The sequence below is a fragment of the Hyperolius riggenbachi genome, chromosome 2, assembly GCF_040937935.1.
Source record: "Hyperolius riggenbachi isolate aHypRig1 chromosome 2, aHypRig1.pri, whole genome shotgun sequence".
Taxonomy (NCBI): domain Eukaryota; kingdom Metazoa; phylum Chordata; class Amphibia; order Anura; family Hyperoliidae; genus Hyperolius; species Hyperolius riggenbachi.
In genome coordinates, this window is record NC_090647.1 from 481,566,229 (window position 1) to 481,594,179 (window position 27,951).

The window sequence follows — 27,951 nt, forward strand, 5'->3', positions numbered from 1 at the left end:
TGAGATTTGAACCCCCAGGTCTTCTATGTCAGAGGCAGAGCCCTTAACCATTACACTATCCAGCAACCTCCTCGGTGTCTGATCTGCACACCATGGAGTTTGTAGTGAAATAATAGAGAGTCTTTCAGGTTCACGCTGTCTATTCTGCCCAGGGCTTAGGGCCTGTACACACTAAAAATGGCAAGAGCAAACGCAGTGCGATGGGATTGCGTTTTTTTAAAATCAAATTTCTACTCGTGATTTTTGTGTGCTTGTGATTTTGCTGAGGGTAACTTTTCCTGGTTTCCTGATTGTTTACCTAATGCATGCATTGCATTTTCCATGCATTTTTCAAACGCAGTGCTTAAAAAGTGCAGCAGTCACTGCGATTTCATTTTTCTAAATACAGCATCGCACCAGTGTGTGCAAGTCCTCACGATTTTTAGGATTTTTTCTAAAGACCTTGCCATTTAAAAACGAAGCACAAACACAACAGAGTGTACTGGCCCTTAGCTGTTTTTGTTGCTGATGTCACTTCCCTGCAGCAAATCAGAAACATCCATAGCAGAGGACCTTTTTACTCAAAATAATAATGTCAGTTCGTAATGCTAATGTGTCCCACTGAATTGTGTAAAATGCAGTATTACATTACAGGTCCATTTAAAGGACAACTAAAGTGAAAAGAATATGTAGTATGCCATATTTATTTCCTTTTAAACAAAACCAGTTGCCTGGCAGCCCTGCTGATCTATTTGGCTGTGGTAGTGCCTGAATCACACACCTGAAACAAGCATGCAGCTAATCATGTCAGAAACACCTGATCTGCATATGCTTGTTCAGGATCTATGGCTAAAAGTATTGAAGACAGAGGATCAGCAGGATAGCCAGGCAACTTGTATTGCTTAAAAGGAAATAAATATGGCAGCCTCCATATCTTGCTTCAGTTGCTTACATTTTACAATAATTATTTATAAATGATTTAGTCAGTTTGCCCATTGTAAAATCTTTCCCTGATTTACATTCTGACATTTATCACATGGCAGAGATGATGCCTTTTTGGCAGTTGAAAACAGCTGTTATTTCCCACAATGCAATAAGGCTCCCACAGTGTGATGTCAGCACCCTGGTGCTGACATCACACTGTGGGTGGGGTTTCACCACAATATCAGCCCCCTGATGATCTGTTTGAGAAAAGTTAAAGATTTCCTTTGGGAAAAGGGGTATCCGCTACTGATTGGGATGAAGTTCAATCCTTGGTTACGGTTTCTCTTTAAATTCCCTGGTAAAATGTTGTTATACAGTAGTGAGTTTACAGGATAGAGAGATTGTGAGTATCCTATGTTGGTCAGTAGAGTAGCTGCTTCCAGGTGTCATGTGACCAGTACAGCCTGCAGGAGCTTCTGGGATCTGCATGTGGGAGCTGGCCCAAGTCCTGAAATTCCTATCAAACACACACAGAGCCCTGGCAGAGCTGGCACACTGCTGCAGTAGAGCTGGTTGCTGAGAGCTCTGCTGCTCTTGACAGTGTTAGGAGAATCACTGCGGATTACTGACTTATACATTCACCATGTGAAGTATTTCCCTGTGAGATCAAATTACATTCCTGAGCCAGAACTAATGTATTGTTTACTAACGGCAAGCAAATTAAACTGTGAAAGTTTCTGGTACATTTAGATGTCTTCTTAAGAAAGCCACTGGGGGAATCTTTAATAACAGGATTTAGAGGGCAGCTGTTTTAACAATGCTTCCCTGTCATCTGAATAGCTAGCACATTGTGCTGCTGAAATATAGTGCTATAAAATAGGAGAAAAAACACACAGAAAACAAACAGCTAAATATCCAGTGGAGATACATAGGTGGGAATTGTAGTGACTGCCAAAGGGTTTGATATACTCTTGACAGGCAGTTTGCATTCCATCTGCCAGCCACCCAGCGCCTTCCAGCTGCAATTAAAGGGCTCTTTTACTTGGACAGCAAAATGTGCCATATACAGAGCCATTCAGCCACCGAACTGCTGGAAGCTAGGGCTTCCTGATTGCACTGTAATGCAACCTCATGGGATGTTTGTAACCACACATATGTCAGCGTTTGACTCACGGTGCTTTCATTGCGCAGTAAGAAAAAGAATGCCAATGTCAGGTCTAGGAGAAGGCGGCTGCTGCCCACTCAGGTGTACATGCATGGGACAGGTGCTACCCCCACTGCCTATGCTGGGCACGGCCACCTTCTACCTGCAGAACTGTCTGATGGCTTATCCCGTTTTCTGCTTTAAATAACTGTAGGTAGGATTTACTGCTGGTGCTAAACCATTGGATCACACCTATTGTCTCGGTCTTTACTCTCTGCTATTGTTTGGCTTCTGTTTAAAGCCTCATACACACCCCTGACTTAAAGGTCTACTGTAGGGGGGGTAGGGGAAAAAAAAGAGTTGAACTTACCTGGGGCTTCTAATGGTCCCCTGCAGACGTCCTGCACCCACGCAGCCACTCGCCGATGCTCCGGTTCCTGCCTCTGGTTCACTTCTGGAATTTCTGACTTTAAAGTCGGAAAACCACTGCGCCTGCTTGGCCATGTCATCTCTCCCGCTGATGTCACCTGGAACGTACTGCGCAGGCACAGAGCGTACTGGGCCGGCGCAATACACTCCTGGTGACGTCAGCGGGAGCAAGGGCGCGGCCGTGCAGGTACAGTGGTTTTCCAACTATAAAGTCAGAAATTCCAAGAGTGAACTGGAGGCGTGGACCGGAGCATCGGTGACTGGCTTGCGTGGGTGCAGGACGTCTGCGGGGGACTGTTAGAAGCCCCAGGTAAGTTCAACTACAGTACTCCTTTAAAGGATACCCGAACTGACATGTGACATGGACATGTGTATGTACAGTGCCTAGCACACAAATAACTATGCTGTGTTCCTTTTTTTCTTTCTCTGCCTTAAAGAGTTAAATATCAGGTATGTAAGTGGCTGACTCAGTCCTGACCTTCCTGACAGGAAGTGACTACAGCATGACCCTCACTAATAAGAAATTCTAACTATAAAACACTTTCCTAGCAGAAAATGGCTTCTGACAGCAAGAAAAAGATAAAAAGCGGAATTTCTGATCAGTGAGGACCACACTGTAGTAACTTCCTGTCTGAGTCAGGACTGAGTCAGCCACTTACATACCTGATATTTAACTCTTTCTGACAGTGAAAGTAAAAAAGGAAAACAGCATAGTTATTTGTGTGCTAGGCACTGTACATAAACATGTCTATCTCATTATGTCACATGTCAGTTCGGGTATCCTTTAAGTCGGCTGAAGCTTCAGACGACAATCAGGTGTGTGTACAGCACCCGACAACCCATGCGAGTGATCTGCCAGACAAATCTACTCAGCCTCATTGTTCAGGCCGCTCTGCTCACGCATAAACCGCTTGTCATTCCCCTGACGCCCCCCAGCATGGGATGGGGGGGGGGGACAGAGGGAGGTGAAGGTTCAGCAGTGATGACCCAGTTCTTCATAAAATAACCTGCGGTGATGGATAACGCTGCTGAGGATCCGATTGCTGACATCTGGCAGTGCTGGCCACAGTGTTCCAGTCCAAAAGGTGCAGTAATGTTCATTTCTGTGGTGGGTCCCAACTCCTGGGCTGCATTCGGCAGGGCTGGTCAAGATAATCTGGCTGTCACAGAAGTGTCCGGCTGCGGTGGCCCTTACTTCCATATTATCGGCTGGCATCATGAAGGGGCTGATCCAAAGGTGTTCCTGCTGTGGTGGAGCAACAGCAGGCGATAGATGTATGGATGGAGCTGGCATCCAGCAAGGCCAAAGGTTTCCTGATCTGCACTGTGTTGAAGAAACAAGAACAAGAAAAGGCCATAATCCTGTGGCCATGGCTGCCAATTAAGGCGCCATCTTCCTGAATGGCAGTGAATTCGATGTTTTCCTTCTGATCACATTTTCGACTGGAGATGATGGATAGTTTGTGGAAGCGTGCCACAAGTGACCAATGTCTGGCTACCAGTTGCTTTAATATTGGTCCATTCCCCACCAAAAGTGATCATCGTAACTGTCATGCAGTGATGCAGATGTCCTATGTGTTAACTACTTCCGCCTACATGATGGCAATCCTTGTAGTGTGATGCTGGTTGTCATGAGCAACCTGAGGACCTGCACATTTGTAGCAGGGACTTGTTGATTGCTATAGCAGCCACTGGAGTAAGAGTTCCCAGTGTGTCTCTAAACAAAAGAAAAAAAAATGACCAATGAGAAGCTAATTCTCTGCATTGATGCAAATTTTGTTGTAAATTGCAAGTACCTAAGATTTGATTTGATTGATAAAATAATTGGGGGAATTCAGCGTGATCGACTCTGCCGACAGTCGAGTGGGAAAATGGATTGGCAACTTAATGAGAGCCCTTGGGTTTAGAAACACATACTTGCCTAAGGAGAGGGAAGCCTCTGGATCCTCTGGAGGCTTCCCATGCTGTACTCCACTACTGCCCGGGAACCTCCAGAACATAATGGCTCCTCTTCTGGCATAAGTACAGCCACGCCTGCACTGCAGCACAGAGCTGCTCATGCTTTAGTGACTCCAGCTTACTGCACAGGTGCCGCTGTACTTGTGCAGGTGCAGTATGACCATGCTCACGTTGGTAATCTTTGGCGAGTCCGCAAGTGGCAGCAGGAAACTGGAGGACACCATGGTAAGGATACCAGAGGATCCTTCCCAGGATCACCGCTATAGGATCCAGAGGCTTCCCTCATCTTATGGTAAGTATGTGATGTTGTACCGGAGCTTCAGCTGGGGTACATTTTTAGTCAGTTCAGTTTAAAGAGAGTCTGAAGCGAGAATAGATCTCGCTTCAGACCTCATAGCTAGCAGGAGCATGCGTGCCCCTGCTAAAACGCCGCTATAGCGCGGCTTAACGGGGGTCCCTGTCCCCCCAAACCCCCTCCGTGCAGCGGGGGAGCGCTTCCTGGTTGGGGCAGGGCTAACCGCCTGCCCCATGCGTGTCTATCAGACGCGTATCTCCGCCTCTCCCCCGCCCCTCTCAGTCTTCCTTCACTGAGAGGGGCGGGGGAGAGGCGGCGATGCGCGTCTGATAGACGCGCTGGGAGGCAGGGCTGCAGCCGTTAGCCCTGCCTCCAGGAAGAGGGGAAAAGCGACCAAGTCTGCGACCAAGGTTTGCGGGGGGTGGGTTGGGGGTGAAGGGACCCCCGTTAAGCCGCGGGATAGCGGCGTTTTAGCAGGGGCACACGTGACCCTGCTATATATAAGACCTGAAGCGAGATTTAGTCTCGCTTCAGTGTCTCTTTAAGTACAGAGTATCCTAAATAATACATTTTTGTATTGGTTAGCTCCCACATACTATCCCATGGGGGCGCACCAAATCTTTTTCTATGGGGCCAAATGATTTGCAGTTACCACTATGACTTTTCTATCATATGTACAAGACTTTGGTAGGGATTAGATTGTGAGCTCCTCTGAAGGACAATTAGTGACATGACTGGCTCACAGGTCTATAAAAACCTGTGGAAGATATCAGTGCTAAATGAATGTACAATAATAATGAAAAGGAGTAGTAGTTCATTCATGAAACAAGTAAGGTAGGGGGTAGATGCAATTTTTTATTATTATTATTTTTTAGCTATGCAGATTGATCATCTGACTCATAATTTTGAAACTAATCTCCAATAACTAGGGAGCTCATCAGGTGTTCTGATGTTATTGTTCTACATTCTTGTTCAGAATAAATGAATATTCAGCACTACTGCCAGACCGCTAGCATTTCTAGAAGTAAGTCACTTATAGCAGCCTCCGTATTTCTTTCTTGGTAGTTCTGCTTTGCCTGGTCTGTATTAGTGACATCTGGCTTTCATCACAGTGGTGTTTGTACGCCTAAATATTTTTATTTTAATTCTGCGTGACAACAAATGTACAAAAATTGCTTTCCTGTAAATGTACAAAAGGTCTCATCCCAGAGAACGTCCCCTTCTTACCAGCTGTACGAGAAGGTCCAGGCATCGTGTTTGCCTATCTTCCGGACCATTCTGGTTCCTCATGAAATTGTAGAGCGGCTGTTATGGTCAGGCAACCCATTCCCACAAACTGGGCGGCTGCTGCTTTGTCTGCTCTGGTTGTGACGACCCATGTGCTTGTAAACATTTTTTCAGGCATGGCCATATGCAGAGTAAGACTTGACTTCCTGCCAGGGGTCAGGATTAGAACTTGGCAGCTGTGAACAGTCAGACATTTCCTCGCTGAGTCTCCTGGGGATTGTAAACGGGAAAGAAGAGTTTCTCTATGTGACATGAGCAGCGGACAAACTTGAAGTGGATCATCTATAGAGATCTGGAGATAATTTACAAAAGGTCACTGAACACACTCCACGTAATTTGAAACACAAAAAAATTAGAGGGTGGCTGGTATTTACCAATCGGATGTTCTGTTTTTGTTTTCAGATGGATCTGAAGGGATCTCTAAGGATGGGCATTGGGTTATGCAAATTGTGTTTGCAAATTTAAGTAGCTTGAAAATGGACCAATTGATTTCCACCTTGACAGGATTTGATTGGTCCATTGTAAAGGTGCACATATATTTGCATACAATGTTTGGATAATCCCGCACAATTATTTGCATTTCTTTTAGTATCCCTAACCAGCACCTCCTTTTCCCCCCATGCCACAGTATGACTATGGAAACATTTGATTGTGAGCTCCTATGAGGAAAGTCAGTGGCTTGACTTTGTACTCTGTAAAGTGCTGCAGAAGGTGTTAGTGCAAAGTAAATGCATAATGATAATATGGTGGGATTTAAGATTATGATAGGATTAGATTGTTAGCTCCTCTGAGGAAAGTCAGTGGCATGACTATGTACTCTGTAAAGTGATGCAGAAGATGTCAGGGCTCTATAAATAATAATATGGTGGGACATAAGACTATGACTTATTGTTGTTGCTGTTATTATATATAACTATATAGGTGGGAGTGTGGGGGTGAGCAACGGGTAAATAATGGCTAATATGTATTACATTTGAAAGTAAAGTGCAGAGTATTGCGCACACGGAAGATTTGCTCTGTTATCTCACCTGCTCCATTGTGCAGCGATGTTTGCCCTCCTGTCACCAATCGGCTCTCCTAGTGTCCGGCATCTCTTCCTGCATCATAGCTCTCCTAGCATCCGGTATCTCTTCCTGCATCATGTGATTACACGAGTGCAGGAAGCGATGCTGGCACTAGAGGGAGAGCTGAGCAGTGACAGGAGGTCGGACATCGCTGGAGTTTGGCATGCAGGTGAAATAACAGAACGTCTTCCGTATGCACAATACTCTGCATCTCAGCTGGGGCAGCACAGGATTCTGGGACACAAGCTTAGCGGCAGAGCATGTGTAGGTGGCTCCACAGGACTGAACACTAGGCGCATGCGCCACTGCTTTCCCCTTGGTAGCCACTGGGCCAAATTAGGCGGAGGGTGAAGCCAAAAGTGGCCTCACCCTGCTCTAAGTATACTCCTGCCCATTTTCTAATACATTCCCCTACTGACTACCTAATTTTGTATCTGTCCACATAAATCTGGCTCCAGCTATTGCTGGCTGCTGAATTACGCCATTTTATTTCTTGTAATTTGGGCTCTGGCTATTGCCAGTACTGAGTAGTGCAGTGTTGATCTTAAAATTGATCCCGTTCTCGATTGGGAGCAGATTGGACATGTCAGAAATTATCGTTTCGAAATGTCAATGTGATGGGAAACTGCTCTGTATGTATCAGGCATTTCAGCAAAAGCCTTGTACACTCATATGAGACATGTTGGCCAGTGGGGATCGGAACCAAATACGTTGGGTGGCATTGCAGGGCCAAATCTGTACAGATGGGGCAATATCCTGCAGGCTAGCAACTTATTTTTTTGCTATGCATGGGGGGAGTTGAGGGTTGACGGAGCGGCGAGAGAGAGTGCAGTCATGTGGTGGGTGGGGTAAGTGGAGAGAACAACGCTGGATTCTCAGCAAAGGCGTTCATTAATATTTTGCCTTGGCCTAGTTTCATCTAGCACAGCGTTTCTCAACACTATTTTGGTATGTACCCCTACATCAAGCTCAAGTGCGCCCTGGACCCATCAAAAGTACCCCCTTGGGTACACGTACCAGTGGATGGGGCTCTAGCATTTGTATGGGGCTCAAATGTCATACCCATCTTTTCTGATTGCCTTTTCATGTATGGTAAGGGGAACAGCTCTTGGAACTGATTAAATCCTAGTAGAAACACTTGACCCTCTTCTCTTAAAATAGATTTGACAGCTCCTGTTGCCATATTTGTATTTTAAGCCAAACCGCAGCAGCCAAAATAAATACATATATTTGTGTGATGGATAAAAAGGGAAATCAAAGCCCCTATATTCATCACCGGAAGGCCACGTCTGGAATATGCGATACAGTTCTGGGCATTACAAGAATGACACTTGAGAACCGTTACTAAAACAAGCTACTAAATGACTCAAATAGCAGAAAGTTCTGATTTAACAAAGAAGGCTAGAAAACTGGCTTATTTAGCTTGGAAAATAGATGTAGAGGTGATACAGTTAACGTATATAAATACAACAAAGGCCAATAGGAAAGCTTGACAAATGGGCTTTTTATCCCTAGGCTTGTACAAAGGACAAGCAGGCATGAATTGCAAATGGAAGAAAGGAGACGGTCACATCTTTAGAAGGGGTGTCTTTACAGTAAGCATTTTTAAGATGTGGATATTTTACCACAAGGAGTAGTCATAACAAATTCTGTATCTGCACTTAGAAGTGGTTTGAATGCTTTTTTTTTTTTACATTGAAGAGCATCCACAGCTATACAGAAGATCCCAGGTGTAGGATGGTGATACTTTGATCCTATCGGGAAGAAAACTTAACCTGTCAGCCTTTCCTCTCTACAGATTAATGTACAGAGAGGCGGTTGAACCCGATGTACACTGTTTTGTTTTTTTCCAACACTGATAACTACCATATGTTGCCATGGAACAGTTTTGCTAGTTTATTTGAATATTTAAAATGTGGTCCAAAAATCTCAAAGCTTGGTCTTATTTCACTCCACGGTCCCAGTTCTCCTACCCTGCTTACTATTGGTTCTCATTCTCTACCTACTATCAAAACTTTACTGCTACATTCCTCCTCCTCCTGTCTCTTAGTCATTCTTTTCTTTTTTCCCCCCAGAAGCTTACAATCCTCCAATCCTTTAGTGTGCTACTCCCCTGCTATTTCCTCACAAAGATGTGCTCCAGTGCTTATCCTCAATGTTTTTTGTTTTGTTTTGTTTGATTTGCCCTTACACCTCTTCTTTTTGTTGCCTGAGAACAACTTGATTAGAACATATATGAACACAAAAATAATTTTGAAAGAACATATTCTATAACAATAATTGAGATCCTACATTCTTGGTTTCTTTTTAGGTACTTTTTAGATACAACCAGGGCTGTGGAGTCGGTACACAAATCCTCTGACTCAGGCTCCTCAGTTTCTAAAACCACTGACTCCAGGTACCCCAAAATTACTTGAACTCCTTGACCCTGACTTCACAGCCCTGGATACACGATACAGATTTTCAAAAGCGTGCAAAAAATAAAGTAAAATTGGAGAAACTGCTCAGAGGAACCAAAATGGTCAATAGTTGAAATCTGGAGAAATAAATGGATAAATCGGCTTCTATGGGAGCTCAGAGGTTCTATGATGATTACTTTTTCCTTTTGCTGAAGTTAACTTTCAGAAATGCTAATTTTACATGGATGTATTTTGTTTACTTTACAGCAGCATTTTCACCACCCCAAAACTGGTCATTTGTGTAAACCCCACTCATAGTAGTGGTACTGTGCAAGGACGGCACACTTAAGGGTAGCACAAAAAAGGGGTCTTAGCATGTGTGCAAAATTATGTGACTTCTGACTTCTAATTCCAGCAGTTTAATCCTTGGCATCCTGTGAATTTGAACATGCCCTTTTATAATCAGCCTGCTTTTAGGGCATATTGCCTCTTAACCAGGAAACCGATCATAACATAAGAGCTAAACAATATATGAAGTTCAGGTGGATTAACTGATTTGTTTTGTTCCATTAGGTTACGGGGAGCTCTGGTAAGCTGTACACCTGCTACAAGGCATGCCATTACTGTTCCTGTCCAGCCTTCTCCTACACTGTGCTCAGGAGAGGTGACAGCCTGGTGGTAAGTGATACATATACAGTATACACTCAAGGGGAGAAATAATTTTTGATCTTTTGGTCAAGGTTACAAATTGAGCTTAGCAGACTAAACATACTAGCCCATATCCTATTATCATTTCTACTAAGTCTTCTCCAAGAACATATTTTTAAACCTTACCAATAAAATACCTTTTATACAACAAATCCTGAACTCAGGTAAACATAACAAAATGTCCCTCTATACTGAATCTGAGATAAAATTTAACTTTTAATGCTCAATTAAAGTGACTCCGAGCTCATAAAAAAAATGAAAGTTGTACTTACCTGGGGCTTTCTCCAGCCCAGTGCTGGTCGGGAGGTCCCACGACGGCGTCCTGGCTCTTCTCCTTCTCCCCGCTCTGGAATGGCTGACAGGTCGCAGCCCAGGCGGATTACGCGGATTACGTCACACGCCGGCCGCCTCGCGTCATCACGGCGGCCGGCGTGGCAGTACGGCGCATGCGCGTGTGACGTAATCCGCGTCATACGCGGAAGGAGCAGCCCGACACTCGGGCGAGTGTTGCCCGGGCTGCGGCCTGTCAGCCATTCCGGAGCGGGGAGAAGGAGAAGAGCCAGGACGCCGTCGTGGGACCTCCCGACCAGCACTGGGCATGAGAAAGCCCCAGGTGAGTACAACTTTCATTTTTTTTATGAGCTCGGAGTCACTTTAAAAAGTAGTCTGACTGACAATATACATACTCTAAAAGTATTACAAGGCCTACTCTGTCAGTAATGAAGGGGTCATTACGAAGCTTTTTCAAGGGAAAAGCCTGGCTGCTATGACGTTATGAGCCTATAGGCCATACTCTATATTTGTTTAATTATGTAACTTTGCACCTTATCACAAATTGCACTTTAATGTCACTTTTCCCTTGAAAAAGCTTAGCTTAGAAGTGAAACATGTCGGGTTGTGTGGTGGGGGTTGTGTGATTTTATAATTATTGTTATTGCAATTGGGCCTGGGTTACTTAGTGACCCCTTCATTACTGACAGAGTAGGCCTTGTAATACTTTTAGAATATGTATATTGTCAGTAAGACTACTTTTTAATTGAGTTAAATTTTATCTCAGATTCAGTATAGAGGGACATTTTGTTATGTTCAATAAAATACCTTTAAAAGTTCCACCAAGCAGGCAATTACTAAAAATATGTTTGATATTGCTTTTTTTTACCTACTTTTTAAGTACTTTTTAAATAGCTAAGTGCCACTGCATGTCCTAAAATATAGGTAGTCCAATAGACAATCAAAAAACCTCTTTGTAGCAGTGTCATGGTGGGTGTTGGGTGTTGGACCCCCGTAAATGCTATAAGTTCAAAAAGTGTAAACAGGTTTATACACTATGCTTCGAACCCTTCTGTGACCTATTGTTCTATAATGCATACAATCAATCCATCCAATCTCCAACAATGATTTCAGAGTCACACAGGCTCCCCTTCATCAAGGCACAGCACAGGATGAAGATAATTTTACATACATATGTGACAAAACTAATTTACCATTTAGGATTTACCCCATTCTTCACACCACTGCCAAGAAAGTAGCTGTGCATCATATAAGAAGTGTATCTCCTGCTCTGGCTCCACCACTTTACTCTTACTCCAATTCCTCGTCATTTCCTTTACTGCTGCTGGGCACAAGCGCTGCAACAGCAGCGGGAGCCCCGGCTACCCATTGGATTGAAGTAGACCCAATAAGAATGCCTAGGTGAGAAGACAAGTGAATGGATAAAGGAAAAGGCCTATTGAGAACTGCCAATGTCTGTTCCTATATGCTTTCCATAGACCGCTCCTGTCCAGAAAAATTAGCATTCTGATTGTGGTGAATTTAAAGTGGTCAAGTCTGAACAGCTCCTATAACATAGGATCCACTGACTGGTCAGTGTGTCTTTTTTTTTTTTTTTTCTTTACTGCCAAAAATGGAACATTTTTGTGTGTAGTCTGACCCTCCAAAGTGCTCTACTTAGAAACCATGTACGGGATCCAACCGTGCAAGAGGCATAAAACACATATGGAAGATTTTAAGGAACTGCGGGATCTAATGAAATCAGCTCTATGTAATAGGCTATTGAATGTCAGCCTAGCCACCCTGGAAGACGCACTGTTCCATTTCTGTGGTTGGATTTGCACATTAAAGTTTTATGACGTCAAACATTTCACAGAACATTTTATTACTGACATTTAATTGCACTTTACATTGCTTTGCTGGTGAAATCCCAGATACATGTAAACCTGGAAGCTCTTTATCTTATCATTTTAAGTGCCAGGCTATATATAGAAATCAATTTGATTTTGTGCCTTAAAAACTTAATGCGCTTTCACCTTCTGTGCCTGGAGCGTTGTGTTATCGCCCCTTTGTTATAACCTGTAATAATTTGTTAATATTGCGCTCTATGCTGTGCCTGGCTGTAATCTTTGGGCTAATGAAATCATTTCTGCCCACGTGATCAGGTAAATGAAGCCCGGCTTGAGGGCCTGATCAATATAGAACTAAAGGGAATACATCTTTCAGACATCAAATTCTTCCTCCTTATAATATCGGGATAATTGAACGCTGTATGGAAGAAATTAAGAAATGCTCAGTCAAAACAGAATTGTTGAGTTCATTAAGGCCATTCAGCTTCCCTCATTGACAGCTATTGCCATGGCGACAGGGTGAATAACAGCTTCCTTCCCGTCAACCTCTAAAACATATTGGTAGCCACGAAGGAACGGTCCAGCTGCAATATGTCATCTGTCTGGAGCCTCCTGCATCCCAGAGAACCTCGTCCCTGCTTCCCAGTGATCCATATATGTGAAGCAACAAATCTTTACGTACCAGATGGCTTGCGGTTGTTCCTGCCATAAACGTACTGTAAGATACAACAAAGCAGCCAGATACATGAGAACTAAACTCCTCTGAGCCCTACAAAGACATTTCTGTCTATCGTGCGTGTGTAAACATTGCATTAAAAGAGAATGAATCTATGTGTTTACATATGCTATATTAACAGCAGGGTTTTAGAAAATTTAAACATTATTTTTTCCCACTGACTTACAGCCAAGACCGAGTGTAACGTGCAGCATACTGGTTCAGAGTGCTATCCCTCTATAGGAGATGCTCTGGGGATGGGACTTTCAAATTCCTCAACTAACTCGACAGTAAAGCAAGAATCAGGATGATGGTGATTAATATTGTTGTTTTTTATTTATATAGCACCAACATCTTACATAATGCTGTACATAGTACAAAACAAACAGTGAAGAGCATATGTACATGAGGTGTTAAGAATTCAGTACAATCAGGACATCCAGCAACATAAGGACAGCTACGTACAGAGCTGATGTATCAGTATTGGTGAGATCTCAAACCACACATGTTCATATCATCAATGACAGCAGAATAAGAAACACCAAGAGGCGGTCCATGCCCTTGTGAGCTTATAATCTAGGGGGTCGTGGGTTGGGGACCTTAGTGAAGGAAACATGGGGGTTAGTTAATAAGGCTGTGAACCTCTAATGCTACCTATAGAAAATTATTGGCTACAGAAATTGGCAGTTTTGTATATATTGGGGATGGATTATAAATCTGGCAGTTGTTTGGACTGTCTGTACCCCACAGATGATATTACCCTTCACACCATGTTCCTGCAATGCCTGTGGTTCTTATATAAGGCCATGGTGTTACTAGAAAGGGAAATAACTTCAGTAAAATACTCATCTCCACTCCAACATTTGTTTTCTTCAATGTCTCTCTCTCTTTTCTTAACAAGTCATTCTCTCTCTCTTTTTTTCAGAGATATATACAGTATACCCACTTCCTGTATAACAGGATGTGAGATAATTATCCCCAGTGGGTATGCAGACAACAGTAAAACTCATCTGCTATTTAAAACTAAATTGATGCACTACAGGGCTTTATAACTGTGCTATATATAACCTTCATATTTTCCTAATACCCACACTGAACTCAGCTGGCAGGGTTTCTTTTCTTTGCAGTTTTATATTTGATATATTATATGTTGCATTAATTGCATTAATTTAACTGAGTGATTTAGCCATGCTGGGAATTTGGCAGCTTTGTCTGAAAGGCAGGTGTGTCTGAGGTATGCAAGTTATCCAACACAGAGGGAGCTTAGGTGATAACTCATTGTATTTGCCTTCCAAAGACAACAGCATAGTCATCTGGTATTCTGGCCACGTAATTGTACCAGGGCAGGAAGTACAGTCATAGTGACAGGAGTATATTATACAAGAAGTTGTTATGGCACAGCGTAAGGTAGCTTGTCATGACTACCATTTCCTTGAACGTCTTTCAGACAATTCATGCATGTGTAGGTTTGCCACCTCCGTGAGACATTCCTTCAGCTATGCTGGCATTAACACCTATTTGGCTCTGAGATTTGCTTCTGTTTGTCTATAGCAATACAGCATTCATATACTTCTCTGAAGTGGTTTTATGCTTATTGTTTATATTCCGTGAACTAGAACCCCTGTAAGTCACTAGCAAACTTTGTTACATAATCTTGCCTGTTTGAGGAGGCCTGTGTGAGCTCCAGGATTACACAGTGTATCCTTGCGTGACTTGCATATTGGGAGGGTCTGTCTTCTAAAATCACATACAGTACATACTGACCTAATGTTGTAAGAAGAGGCCCTTGACATCCATGTGAGATTTATTGCAGGCATTAAGTTTGAACTTTAATCTGGTCCATATTCAAACATTGGGGGGCCCAGGGTAGGCCATAATAGGTGCACTCCCCAGTGGGCATGGCCACAACAGGTTGTAGGTGTGGGATAACAATCTTCCTTGCCAGATCGGCCCCCAATCTGTCTATCAATAGTGCACTATTGAGCCCGCAATTCCCACACGCCTCAATTGCTCCCAATTAATCCTTGAATGTGGATAAAAATAGTCAAATGACCAATGACCTATGGCCAATGTCCTCTCCAATCTTACTTCCAACTGGCACTTGCATAAAATCCGCATCTGTGAACAAAGTTCATAGGGCAGCACACTTAAAACTCTCAAATTCATAAAACCGCAAAGCGGGTATAATCCATAAAGCAGCACCCTCCTTTTTGAGGCATAAATTCTGTTCTCCGCACTGCGGAATAAAGTCTTAATGGCAGCAATGTATAATACACTCACGGAACTCTTGGGATATGGAGCTGGACAAAGGTGATCAAAGTCCGTGTATTTCAAACGGCTTGAGCCCCGGCCGGTGACTCTCTAGATGGTGTTTGGTTTGCCGTATAGACCCAATGGCTTGCGTGAATCCCGGAACTGTCTGCCGGAAATTCAGGTGACGTCACCACACGTTCAACAGCCAATCCTGAAGCTCTGAAGAAGGTAGGCGGACCTACCGAAACGCGTAAGCTGATTGGCTGTTGAACGTGTGGTGACGTCACCTGAATTTCCGGCAGACAGTTCCGGGATTCACGCAAGCCATTGGGTCTATACGGCAAACCAAACACCATCTGGAGAGTCACCGGCCGGGACTCAAGCCGTTTGAAATACACAGACTTTGATCACCTTTGTCCAGCTCCATATCCCAAGAGTTCCGTGAGTGTATTATACATTGCTGCCATTAAGACTTTATTCCGCAGTGCGGAGAACGGAATTTATGCCTCAAAAAGGAGGGTGCTGCTTTATGGATTATACCCGCTTTGCGGTTTTATGAATTTGAGAATTTTAAGTGTGCTGCTCTATGAACTTTGCTCACAGATGCGGATTTTATGCAAGTGCCAGTTGGAAGTAAGATTGGAGAGGACATTGGCCATAGGTCATTAGTCATTTGACTATTTTTATCCACATTCAAGGATTAATTGGGAGCAATTGAGGCGTGTGGGAATTGCGGGCTCAATAGTGCACTATTGATAGACAGATTGGGGGCCGACCTGGCAAGGAAGATTGTTATCCTACTGAACGGTCAAACAATTTGTATGCAAGTGGGCAAGTGATGCCTGCTTTTTGTCACTGATCTCATTATCATTTAATCTTTTATCACTGTATGAGACGGTTTTATTAAATATATATAGTACTACACTATTGGAGGCGCAGGTATTTTATTTTATGTATTTTTGAAGGTGGGGATGAGAGTTAACCCTTTTTTACCTTTGCAGCCCAATTGATTCAAGTTGTCCAGCCCCACAAAAATTTTGATATAGGTTGTAGGTGTGGCCAAATAAAGGCGATACTTTGCAATATTGTACGTGCCCCATGGCTACATGTTGTTATAGCTGCCTTATTACTGTGAGAATAGCGTTTATATATTGCTAGGACTCAAATAAGCACAGTTGAGCTGTAGGGCTTCACATTTTTGCATAGCCCTGTACAATATTCCAACTCCTTAGTAAATAATAATTGATCATTAGCATTTTAACTCCATCCTTCATGTCTGGTTCTGGAATAAAGCTGCTAGATCCTAATAGAAATGTTGAAATCTACAGATAGTCACAAACAATCCACAGTGGGCAAAATTAAAGCCACACATGAGCAGACCCAGACCAACACCTGCCCCCTTCTCTCCCTTGTCAGACAGGCTGTAGTTCTCTTTTCTGGTCTTCAAGTGGCTATTGGCTTCTTATCTATACTTGACTCTAACTCCCACAGATGGATGTCCCGGCAGTAACAGTGGAACCACTATGCTGGGGAAGCTGCAGAACTCTTCAGACACCAGAGCCGACTCTGAGGACCGCCAGGCTGGTGTAGCAGTGCAAGCTTGTGCTGTACATTAGATCAGCCGCAGACAGCTAGACCAGACAGGACATATCGTATCTCAAATAAGAATAACAAAGCCTATATTGAGGATAGAAGTTTGGTTCTGCTGTTGGATAAGGGGCCTGTTATTGTAGATACATCCCTGGCTTTAACGCACTGCAGTAGATCTAATGACCGTATCGGAGATGATTGAAATTTTATGTCACATTTTGTGTTCAATTTCGGGAAAAGCAAAGAGACAATGAAATGAGAATTCCTGGAAGTTATGCTAGAAAAATAATACTGTTGCCATGGTTGCAGAGCACAGTTGTTTTGCATTTAGCACTCTCGCCGTAAATTAGGAGTCTGTAAGCATGTTTTCTATTAAGGCAGGAAACATTCACCATAATCAGTAGTAAAATCGTTTCAGACCTCTTGGATAGATGTGACCCAGCTTTTTGCATGAAATCCGCTTTGCAGTGATAAGTGGCTTCTTGTAAAAGCCTACACTTTCACAAGTTTTCCAATTACCCAAATGTCCATCGCTATAATGATCCAACTGATCCTTTAATGATGGATATTCAGTATCCTGCCAAATTATGGACCATGGGAGTCTTCTAATTCTGTGCAGCGGTCTTTAGTCCTGCCACAAGCAGGAACTGCAATCTGGAATGAGAAGAATGCTTTCTGCCATTATAAGAGTGGCAGCAGGTTCAAAGCATTATTTAATTTAATTAGCATAACTAATGTGGCTTCCTGCATAGTTATGTAGGAAGGTGCCTGGGAAAGTGGGTAGGAGAGGTCAAGGAAACTCTCCTTCTTTGAGTGTCAGTTTCTGACCGATGGCATCTTCCTTGCATCACTCCTATTTATTTATCTGATGTGCACTGGAGATTTCAGTGCCCTGATGTTCTGACCACACAGGAGGAGACTGCTCAGTGGTGATCAGAAAGAACGACTCTGTGCTATTGTGCAGGGGTGGCCGTACTCGTGCATGAAGAGGAACCCAGTCAAGATGTGCAGTAGGGTCCCAGGAAGTGGCTGAGGTCTGGAGAAAGCCGCGGGGGGGATTCCCTCTCTTTATGTATTTGATTTTTGACCCGAGGTTCGCCTCAGGTTCTCTTTTAAACACCACAGGTCTTTAAATAAACACCAAAAGTGCAATAATTATACTGTCAATCAGAGTTTGACCAGAAGAAGTGTTGGACATGCTTTCATAAACCATCTCCTACCCCCTTTTTTGTGAACAAAGTTGTAGGATCAGGGAGACTCCATTAGGTTTTTCTGATTGAAAATACAAAAATTGCTTTTAACATGTTGCCCCTCCTTGAAGTGGGAGTTGCCTGTATTTTCATGTCGAGGATCCAGGCTGGAAAAGTCCAGGCTTGTACTGATTACTTGTGGCAGTACCCGATTGATTATGCAATCTGTGCTTTAAAATGCTGACCTACCACTGGGGATGCAACGGCATCTGGAGCCTCTGGGAAGTAGATGTCTGCCTTGATATTCCTTAAGTGGATACTTTGAATGCATGCGCAGTGTGGGCGAATTATAATAAAAACATCGTTGGTGATCCTTTTATGGAGAGTTCCCTAAAAACAAGGCTATGAGTTGGGACCGCCCCCTCTCTCTTCTCTTTTCTCTCCTTTTCCCTTTTCTTTTCTCTTTTGTTTTCTTTCTCTTCACTTAAACTCCTCAGCTGAGCTCATCATAGCGACCTTTCGTTTGCCCATCCATCGATGGACGACGGGCATCGGGGGTCACAGTTTTCCCCAGCTTTAGGCTGGTATCACCCCCTTCATTGCATGTTAACTGATCAATGTAATGTTGACTGTTACAATACTATTTGGCTTTGTTGTTAGCCTTAATGTATCTTATTGAAAAAATTGAAAACTCAATAACATCTTTGAAAACAAAAACATCATTGGTGATAGACACCGTCACTATAGATACTAGTGACGGTGGTGATTCCCCCCCCCCCCCCCCGCGCACATATGCCGGTATGCATAAAGCATGCTTCCGCCCCCTACGCCACGCATCCTGACGAAGCACACAGTGGGCGGGGTCACATCCCATGTGTTTGAGCTCTCCTGCTAGCCGGCCGGCTGATGTTTCACAGCTGATATCTGTGTGGCTGCCGCTCCCCGCTAGAACGCTTGTGAGCCGGGTCGAGCGAGCAGCACGAAGGAGGATACAGTGAGGCTTGCTCTTTAAATTGCTGGAGAAACAAAGGGGTTCGTGGTGTATGCCTGTTGAGTGAGATATCAGCAGCACTATGCTGTCCCACAACCAGCCTGGAACTTGCTAACTGAATATATCGCTGCCTATACCTGTCTCCGCACTCTGAAGCTAACTGGAAAGTGGTACCGGTACCAGTGTGCATGCCATGGAGGATAAATGGGTGGCTGCTGTGTCTTATGGAACGCTCCACATGTTTTTAGGGTGAAGTGAAATGTTTTGTGTATATATTTTCTGACTTACGAATAAGGGCTCATTCACACTACAGAGCGCATACACAAACGCGATTTCGTGTATGCATTGCCATCGTGAGGCCAAGGCACAGAATACATGTTGTGGTGCGCTAGGAGCGCAGATGTTGGCAGCCAACTAATCAGGAGAATGTGTGCGTTGTGCGATTAAATGTTCCCAGAAGCGTTACATCGTATTACATCGTAAGCATGGGAACGCACACCTGTAATGTGAATGGTAACATGAAAGTCTATGGACTTTCATGTTGCCATGTAGATCGTACCCTATGTGCATTGCGTCAAAACTGACAGCGCAGCACATAGTGTAAATGAGCCTTAAATGTTTTTGTAAATTGGTATCCCCTGAGCAGCCGCATCAATTATTTTGTTGATTTTGATTGAGCACTCTGGACTTTTTGTATCTTTTCTTTCTTGCTCGTTTTCAATCACTTCTGCTCTTGTTCACTATTCCAAGTGTAAAAAGTACTGTATTTTTCGGACCATAAACCTAGTGGCATCCATGGTGCAAGGTTGTCTCGTGGACGTCCCCCCTCAGTATGCTTGCAAAACAGTGTTCCTTTCAGAACCAATGAGACCTATAGGTAAAAAAAAAAAAAATGTTTAAAATGCAACTTTTATAATTTCATTTTTATTTATACCTCAATTATCATGAGGCTGGCCATAGTTACTTACAGTGGCCGATACCTCTTCCAACTTCATAAGTGTATTTGGCAGCTCTTTATAATGGCACACATGGCCGGATTTCAGGCAAGGTCATAAAGGTCATGGCCTAGGGCACCAGAAAGCAAGGGGCGGGCAGTGGGCTGGCACACTCAGGCAGTTAAACTGGCAAATATTGCATGCGTGAACGCCAGTGGCAAGTGCCTAACCACACTATTCCAAATGTCATCTGTTTAGTCTGCTGCAAACACTCTCCCAGACGCGGTGTGTGGCAGCCCTGCTTCCTCCACAGAGTCTGCACATGATTGCGGCAAGCAGCTATGGCTGGCCAGGTCTGGGACTCGGAATATGAACGGCGGCAGCTTACTGTCTGTAATATGAGTTGTCAACGTCACTGCCGGCCGCTCTTCAAATCTGACTCCGCCCGTTACCCAGCTCCAACCTAGCAGAGCTGGGGATGGGCCGGAAAGTTTTAATTTAATGTAATTTAACCACTTGCCGACCAGGGCTGTATTGGCTGATCTGTGCTGCGTGGGCTCTCCAGCCCGCAGCACAGATCAGTATTATGCCAGGGCGATCAGACTTCCCCCCTTTTTTCCCCACTAGGGAGATGTCCTGCCGGGGGGGTCTGATCGCTGCCGGCCATCTGCGTTTTGCGGGGGGGGGCTCCTCAAAGCCCCCCTCCGCAGCCATTTCCGCCCTCTGGCTCCTTACCTCCCTCCCTCCCTCTCTCCGTAATGCGCAGGACGGAGTTCCGTCCTGCGCATTGAAGGATAGGCTTCCGCCTATCAGATGCCGGCGATCCCCGGCCAATCAGAGGCCGGGGATCGCCGATCTGCCTTACGGCGCTGCTGCGCAGCAGCGCCGTATGATGTAAACAGCGGGGATTTCTTCCCCGCCTGTTTACATTTTGCCGGCGAGCCGCTATCGGCGGCTCTCCGGCTGTTCACAGAGACACCCTCCGTGAACTGACATGGAAAGGCCGTTTCCATGGTAACCCGCAGACGACCAGTTTACGCCGATCGGCGTTAGCTGGTCGTCAAGAGGTTAAAAGTCACACAACAAAGGTCTTAAATACATTGATTTCTGGGACCAGTAAAAGTGTGTGTAAGTATGTCGGGAAGAGTTGCTGTTGGCCAGGGGGTGGCTAGTGATAGTGGCCTGGGGAGGTAAAAAGTACAAATGCAACCCTGATGGCACAATATCAAGAAGTGCCAATATAAGGATAATTGATGTATATGTATATTAGCCAGGTCCCCCCCTCCACTCTACTTATCCCCAGTCCAAACTAATAGCATTCCCTGCGGAGTGCATTCTCCTTTTTCAGCTAGAATGCTCCGAGTCCTCCCTGTCTTGTGTTCTCTCCAGTTCTGTCACATAATTTAAATTCCAGTGTTAGATTCTGTGCCCTAGCGGAACTCAGTCCGCTTCCTGTCGGCTGACCTAAGTTACCCACTGGTCTTCCCCAGAGCACCTTGCAAAGGATGAAAAAATTATTTCTCAGTTTTCAGCCATTACTGTTTTGAAATAATACATGCTACTGTTATTAAAACACACATACTTTAATTGCCCATTTGTCCTGGTTATTACACCTTTTACATTATGTCCCTATCACAATGTATGGCGACAATATTTTATTTGAAAATAAAGGTGTGTTTTTTCATCTTTGTGTCCATCACTAATTATAAGCCCTTATTTGCAAAAATAACAGCATTATACCCTCATGACATACACATTAAAAAATGTTGAGTCCCTAAGGTAACTGTTTGTTTGTGTTTTATTCTGGTAACTATAGGAGGGGAGGTAAGGGGTTAATTAATGGGGTATTTTATCACAGGCACTTTGATCAGTGAATGAGGACTGTGTTTCCATTCATTGATTGGTGTACTAACGGGCGGCGATGAGAACGCGCACGGGAGCTATCGCAGCAGTAGACTTATATCTACGCTCCTGGGACTTTAGATGAAGTCCTGCGGGGCGTAGATCTGCCGCAGGGGGAAAACTAGTTAAGATAAAAGTTCTGCTAATGCTAGTGTGAGAATATGGTAGTGTTAGGCGAAATATTGGCAAATATCGGGGCTGTGAGGTGGAGTTGGTTAGTAGTGTTGATGTTTGAATTCGGCATAGTCTGTTCAGAACTCTGAAATACTCCCGGTTTGTAAGAAGGAAGCATGGGGGTCATGTGAAAAGCAACGTGACTCACCAGGCAGTGAACTCCTTGTGACGCTGTCCGCTTGTTCGGTGCTGAACAGTTGCAGTCGGGAGTATTCGGGTGTTCAGAATCAACTATGCCGAATTTGAACACCAACACAATTGGTTAGGGTTAGGCATCGATAGGAGGGTTCGACTGAAAACAGGGTTAGGCTTAGTGATATTAAAATATTGGTAAAAATGAATTCTATTCTAATATCGGAATTAACAATTCATCAATAGCAAAATATCAGTAATTTACTGATATTCTACTGGCAGCTATCCCCAGAGCACAAATTACAGCGGCACCCTTTTTACATATAGGCATTGAGTCACCACTGATTCTAAAAGAGCACAAAACCTATTACCAGCATTTTTTTTACTCATCGTTGCTCTTAGGCTTTGTAGGGTCCAGGTACTGTAAACTTGCTGTGTGTACCCCAGGAGGTATCTATGCTGGGCTACTTCTACTTACCACAGACAATCCATTATAAAAATGAAAATAAATAATGTATAAACTAACCACCAATAAATCTGTTTTGCTAAATAGAACCTTAAGGGCCCTTTCACACTCGGGTGCGTCAAATTTCCACACTGCTACCGCAGCCTAATACAATCCTATGGGGAAGGTCATACTTCCCATGTTGCGGTACGCTGTGCCGGAAGTCACAAAACTACGTTACCGTGCGTGATCCGTGGCGATCTGCGTCCTGGAAGGCATGTTAGTCTATGGCAACATGTTTTTTTTAAAGGTCTACATCGCGGCCCGCATGCGTGAAATCATGTGTTTACAATACGTTTCCGTGCACTTCTGCATTCCCTGAATCAGGAAGTCACCGCAAGCACGTGTCCCTTCCTGCTTGGCTGGTGGCCAGACAGGAAACACAGCGCACTAACACAGTGTTCACTGAAGGCCTGCTTCTGGCAGTGCGATGCAGTGCAGTGGGCGCGATGCACCACATCGCTACCGCCAGTTTGCAGTGTGAAACTGGCCTAAAGGTTTTTCATACACCATTATAATCCTAACAAAAATATATAGTGTATGTATCAAGGGGTTCTGGAGATGAGGTTACTTATAATGGCAAGTTCTGTCTTTCACAAATGGGTACATGCAGTTCTAATGTTGAGAAACACTGCTGCTGGGCATACAGTGTGGACATTGTGTATGAGTGCCTTGCCCAGGGTTTGGCTTTAAAATGTATGTAATGAGAAAATACCTGGAGACAAATCTGCCTTTATAGAATTACCCATCATCACCTGTCCTCTTCAAGCCTCGAGTCACATTCCTTCTACTCTAACTCTCTTATCTTGTCCATTCCTCTATTCCAGTGCAAGCATCTCCTTGCCGTGTACCTCAGCCAAGCCCTAGGTGTGTGCCAGGAAGTCACGGTGTCTGACAAGCAGCTGAGCGACATTTTACTGACCAAGGAAGACTAGGTGGGCCTGTCCTTCTAGAGACCTGCAGCTTCTGCCTACATGAACATTATTATTATTATTGTCCTTGTTCCATTGTATTTATTTTGTAATAGTTCCAGTTAAAGCAATGTTTTATACAGTTTCATAATTTTCTATTCCTAATAAATATTTAATATAATTACTACAACACTGAGTACTGGGTTCTCCTATAAAACCCCTTCTATTATCTTCATAGCTGAGGCCACCTGAGCAGCAGAAGATGAAGTGGCTGGATAGTTTACTGGTTAAGGATTCTGCTTCTGACACAGGAGACCAGGGTTCGTCTCGGCTCTTCCTATTCTGTAAGCCAGCACCTATGCAGTAAGGAGATGTTGGGCAAGAATCTTCAAAGGGACCCTGAGCAATTTTCATTGACTGCATGCCTCATTATGGACCTGATTCATTAAATAGACTCTAACAAAATGTTCAGCCTTTTTTCTACTATCCTACAAGTTCCTAAACCTATTCTAATGTGCTCTGGCTTACTGCAGCACTTTCTACTATCACCGTCTCTGTAATAAATCAACTTATCTTTCCCCTGTCGGATTTGTCGCCCTGTGTCTGGAAGGCTGCCAAATCTTCAGTGTTGTTGATCTGTTATGCACGCCCCCCCCCCCCTCCACGCCCCTCTATGCACACTCCCGTGTGTGTTATTTAGATTAGGCAGCGTCTCTGCTCTCTGATATCAGTGAGAGCTGCCTCTGAGGCTGACCAGGGAGAGAGCTGCATATAGAGTGACAGGCTGGTTGTTTCTTCTGAGCCTGCAGACTCAAGCAGACTTTTTACAGCTTGTAAAAACAAGCTGTAACCAGGATAAATTGTCCTCTGTGAAATGAGCTGCCTGGACTGTCACATGCTGAGCAATCCCAGTAACAGGCAGAGTGCTCGAGTCTTTGGTTCGGCGGCATTGGTTTTTGACCCTGCATAAGTCGGCATGCGAAAGCGAATGCATATTTGCATGAACATTGCCTGATGAATAGCCAATTAGTCAAAAATTTGCTTAGCCAGTTATGTCAGGTGTTCACTTGGTGTTTAATGCACGCATTTAACTCTCTGTGTAGTGATTTATGATTGTCTCTCCTTTGGAGGCGGGTGGTGGATGGCTCATTCCAGGTGGTGTGAGCCCTGGAGTGGGCTGTCTGCGCCTGTCCTCCCCCCCCCCCCTTGGAGTGCAGTGTGTGAGCCAGCCCTGAGCTCTAAAGCTCAGTGCGACCCATGCTTTATTCCTTTCCTTTTCAAATGTGTTGCACCCAAGCTATGCTCAGCAGCAGAACGCAATGGACGTTAAGTGCCTGTTTTTAAATATTGGGAGGTGGTTGCGGACGGCTCTCCCCGGTGCTGGCCACGCTTGGGGGGGGGGTCGCCTGCGCCACCCAGCCTCCCCCTCCGGGGTGCTGCTGTGGTTCCCAGGCAGTGAGAGCGCCTGGGACCCCACGGTCCCCCGGTTGTATGGGGGCATTGGGAAGCCTGCCCGTGGCGCTCCTGGATAGTGCTATTGCAGCATGAACTAATTCCCGCAGGGCCACCGCTTTGCGGCATTGGTTTTTGACCCTGCATAAGTCGGCATGCGAAAGCGAATGCATATTTGCATGAGCATTGCCTCATGAATAGCCAATTAGGCCAAATTTGCTTAGCCAGTTATGTCAGGTGTTCACTTGGTGTTTAATGCACGCATTTAACTCTCTGTGTAGTGAGAGTGCTCGAGTCTGCAGGCTCAGAAGAAACAAACATCCTGTCACACTTCAGTGGATTAGAGCTGCAGGGGAAAAGAAGCTCTGCTGATGTACTTCTGGTTTTGGTGGCCATTTTTTTTTTGTTTATAAACAAAGTTTATAAAACTGTTTTTAATTATGCATGATGTGGCGGGGAGCGGCAAAATTATGACAGAGGGTAATAGATGTCCCCAAACACATAGGTATGTTTCTTTATGCTACATTTTTTAAATACAGATTACGCTGCACTGCTACAGCAGTGTGAGTTTAATGATACCATGGCTAACTATATACAGAGATGCACACTATGCGCGGTAGTACTGCATAGCGCGCACTCCTGAATTACCAAGCGTCCATTATTAATTTGCGTCCGCTACTCCTTTAATGTAGTAGTGGCCGCGCTAGTGAAGTATCGTGGTCGCAATACTTCAAATCTCCCGGTATGTGCAAGGAGCGGCCGCAAGTTAAGAATGGGCGCAGGTAATTTTAATAGCGCACGCTGCGCAGCCCTGTATTTAGTTAGCGCTGGTGTCATGAAGCTTGCGGTGCTATAGCAGCACAGCTTAATGAATCAGGCCCTGTATGCAACGTGCGCACGTGTGGTGCAACTTTTATGTTCTGTTACGTTACTTTTTTTTTATAGGGAAATCTTACAGTGAACTTCCCACCAACCTTGCATTTTGACTGCTTAAACAGTAGTAAATTGCAACTCCATTTACAAAGAACATGATTTGCCACACTTATTGAAATATAGAGGAGCACCTAATTAACCCAGCAAACCTAGCCTGCATTTGTTAGGTTACCTGCTATTTTCGATATAATAACGTTGGATACATAAATATGTATTTTTATTGTGGTTTCTTGTGATGCATATCCTATTGTTATACATAATTGCACAAATGCAACAACAAATCTTTGTACCTAGCAAAAAGGCCCACCCTTTAACCACTTCAGCCTAACTGGACAAGTATACACGTCCAGTGTAATTGTGGAGAGTGCACCACCAGTTTGTTATTAAATGAGGCACATGTGGTATCATTTTATCTGGGACGAGTTGTAGAATACATTTTGGTTTAGAATTACTTTTTTTGTTTTAAAGCTTGGACCCACATCACATGAGAAATGGGTACGGACAAACTCAAACCAACATGAAAATTAATTTTCAAAATTATAATCAAACTTGGGGAAGTATTAGTATAGCTACACAAGACATATGGGGTAACATTTTAACCATGATAAGTAGTAGAATAGATTTTAGGATTGAGGCCCATGTCTTGTGTATTCTTTTTAGTAACAAACTGAATCAAAAGCAATAAAAATTTTGTATATTCTGTACCAAAACCAAGACTTGTAAAATGAAAACAAAGTGAAAGAATATAAAAGAAAATAACTATATTGTTACCTTAGGAACTTGGCTTTTTAAATATGTATGCCATGAGGGTATATTACTGTTATTTTTTGAAAATAAGGTTTTGTAATCATCGATAGTGTACAATGAGAAAGCAAAAAAAGACAAAACAGAAAAAAAGACACCTTTATTTCCAAATACAATATTGTCACCATACATTGTACTGGGAACATAATCTAAATGGTGGAATAACCAGGATGGATAAGCAAATAAAATTTGTGCGTTTAACTTAGTTATCACTGTTTATTGTAAAGCTATAATTGATGTAAATGGAGAAATAGTGTTTTTTCAATTTTTTCCCTTATTTTTCCTTTAAAATGTATTAAAAATAAGGTAATTACTAAACGAAAATATTACTCACTAAAAGCCTAATTTGTCCTGAAAAAAACAATACATAGATCATTTAGGTGCAATTAGTAGCAATAAAGTTATTGGCAAATGAGTGGGAGCAGCGCTGATATGTGAAAAGTTCTCTAGTCCTGAAGTAGTTAAAAAAACAGGCACTAGGCCATGGCTGCGACCCTCGAGCATGCACGGCCATGTGCACCCGTCCCCCAACGATTATCTGAATGTCCGCCCATGTGCCGCGTATGCGTGCACCAGGCTCATTGGACGCAGGGATACAGGACGACGCAGGGACACGGGTTTTATTATATAGGATTTAGTCAGTGTTTGCCCAATGTAACATTTTTCCTCTCCCCGATTGACATTCTGAAATGTATCACTGAAGGTGACCTCCTCTTTAGTTCTGCCAGGTGATCTATATGGAACGTTTGCTACTTCACGAGAACCTGTAACAAAAGTTCCCCTGGGGGTACTCACCTCGGGAGGGGGAAGCCTCAGGGTCCCAATGAGGCTTCCCACTCCCCTGTAGCTGCAGGCAGTCCAGCTCTGGCTCCCCCAAAGTGTCCGGCAATCCTCCCTCGACAAGCCTGATAAGCGCTGATTTATTTACCTTTTCTGGCTCCAGCAGGGGCGCTGTTGAGGCTCTCCATGGAGATAGGCGAAAATAGCCGATTTCTGTCGGGTCCGCTCTACTGCGCAGGCGCAGGAGACTTATTTATTTACATCCCTGCTGTTTGGGGAGCTTCATCTCCGCCGCCGTGGGACTGAGGAGGACAGAGGAAGCCTCAATAGGATCCGGAGGCTTCCCCTAACCCCAGGGGAGGTTTTTCTCATTACA

The 27,951-nt window shown here is 44.0% G+C and overlaps 1 protein-coding gene across 2 annotated transcripts in view; it reads left to right on the plus strand.

Annotated features, from left to right (window-relative positions):
- ZSWIM7 (zinc finger SWIM-type containing 7) overlaps window positions 1–24,071 on the plus strand; it is a 155,531-nt gene extending 131,460 nt beyond the window's left edge. The window contains exons 5-7 of one of the 2 annotated variants that reach the window (XR_011025938.1): window positions 10,054–10,158; window positions 13,213–13,336; window positions 23,523–23,603. Coding sequence is in view for 1 of the 2 variants with exons in the window: in XM_068266009.1 (XP_068122110.1) it covers window positions 10,054–10,158; window positions 23,523–23,630 (213 nt within the window). In the remaining variant the exon portion in view is untranslated. Of the gene's footprint in view, window positions 1–10,053; window positions 10,159–13,212; window positions 13,337–23,522; window positions 23,631–23,844 lie in introns of those variants that run through there. The other variant, XM_068266009.1, reaches the window with a different exon arrangement.
- Window positions 24,072–27,951: the final 3,880 nt, after the last annotated feature.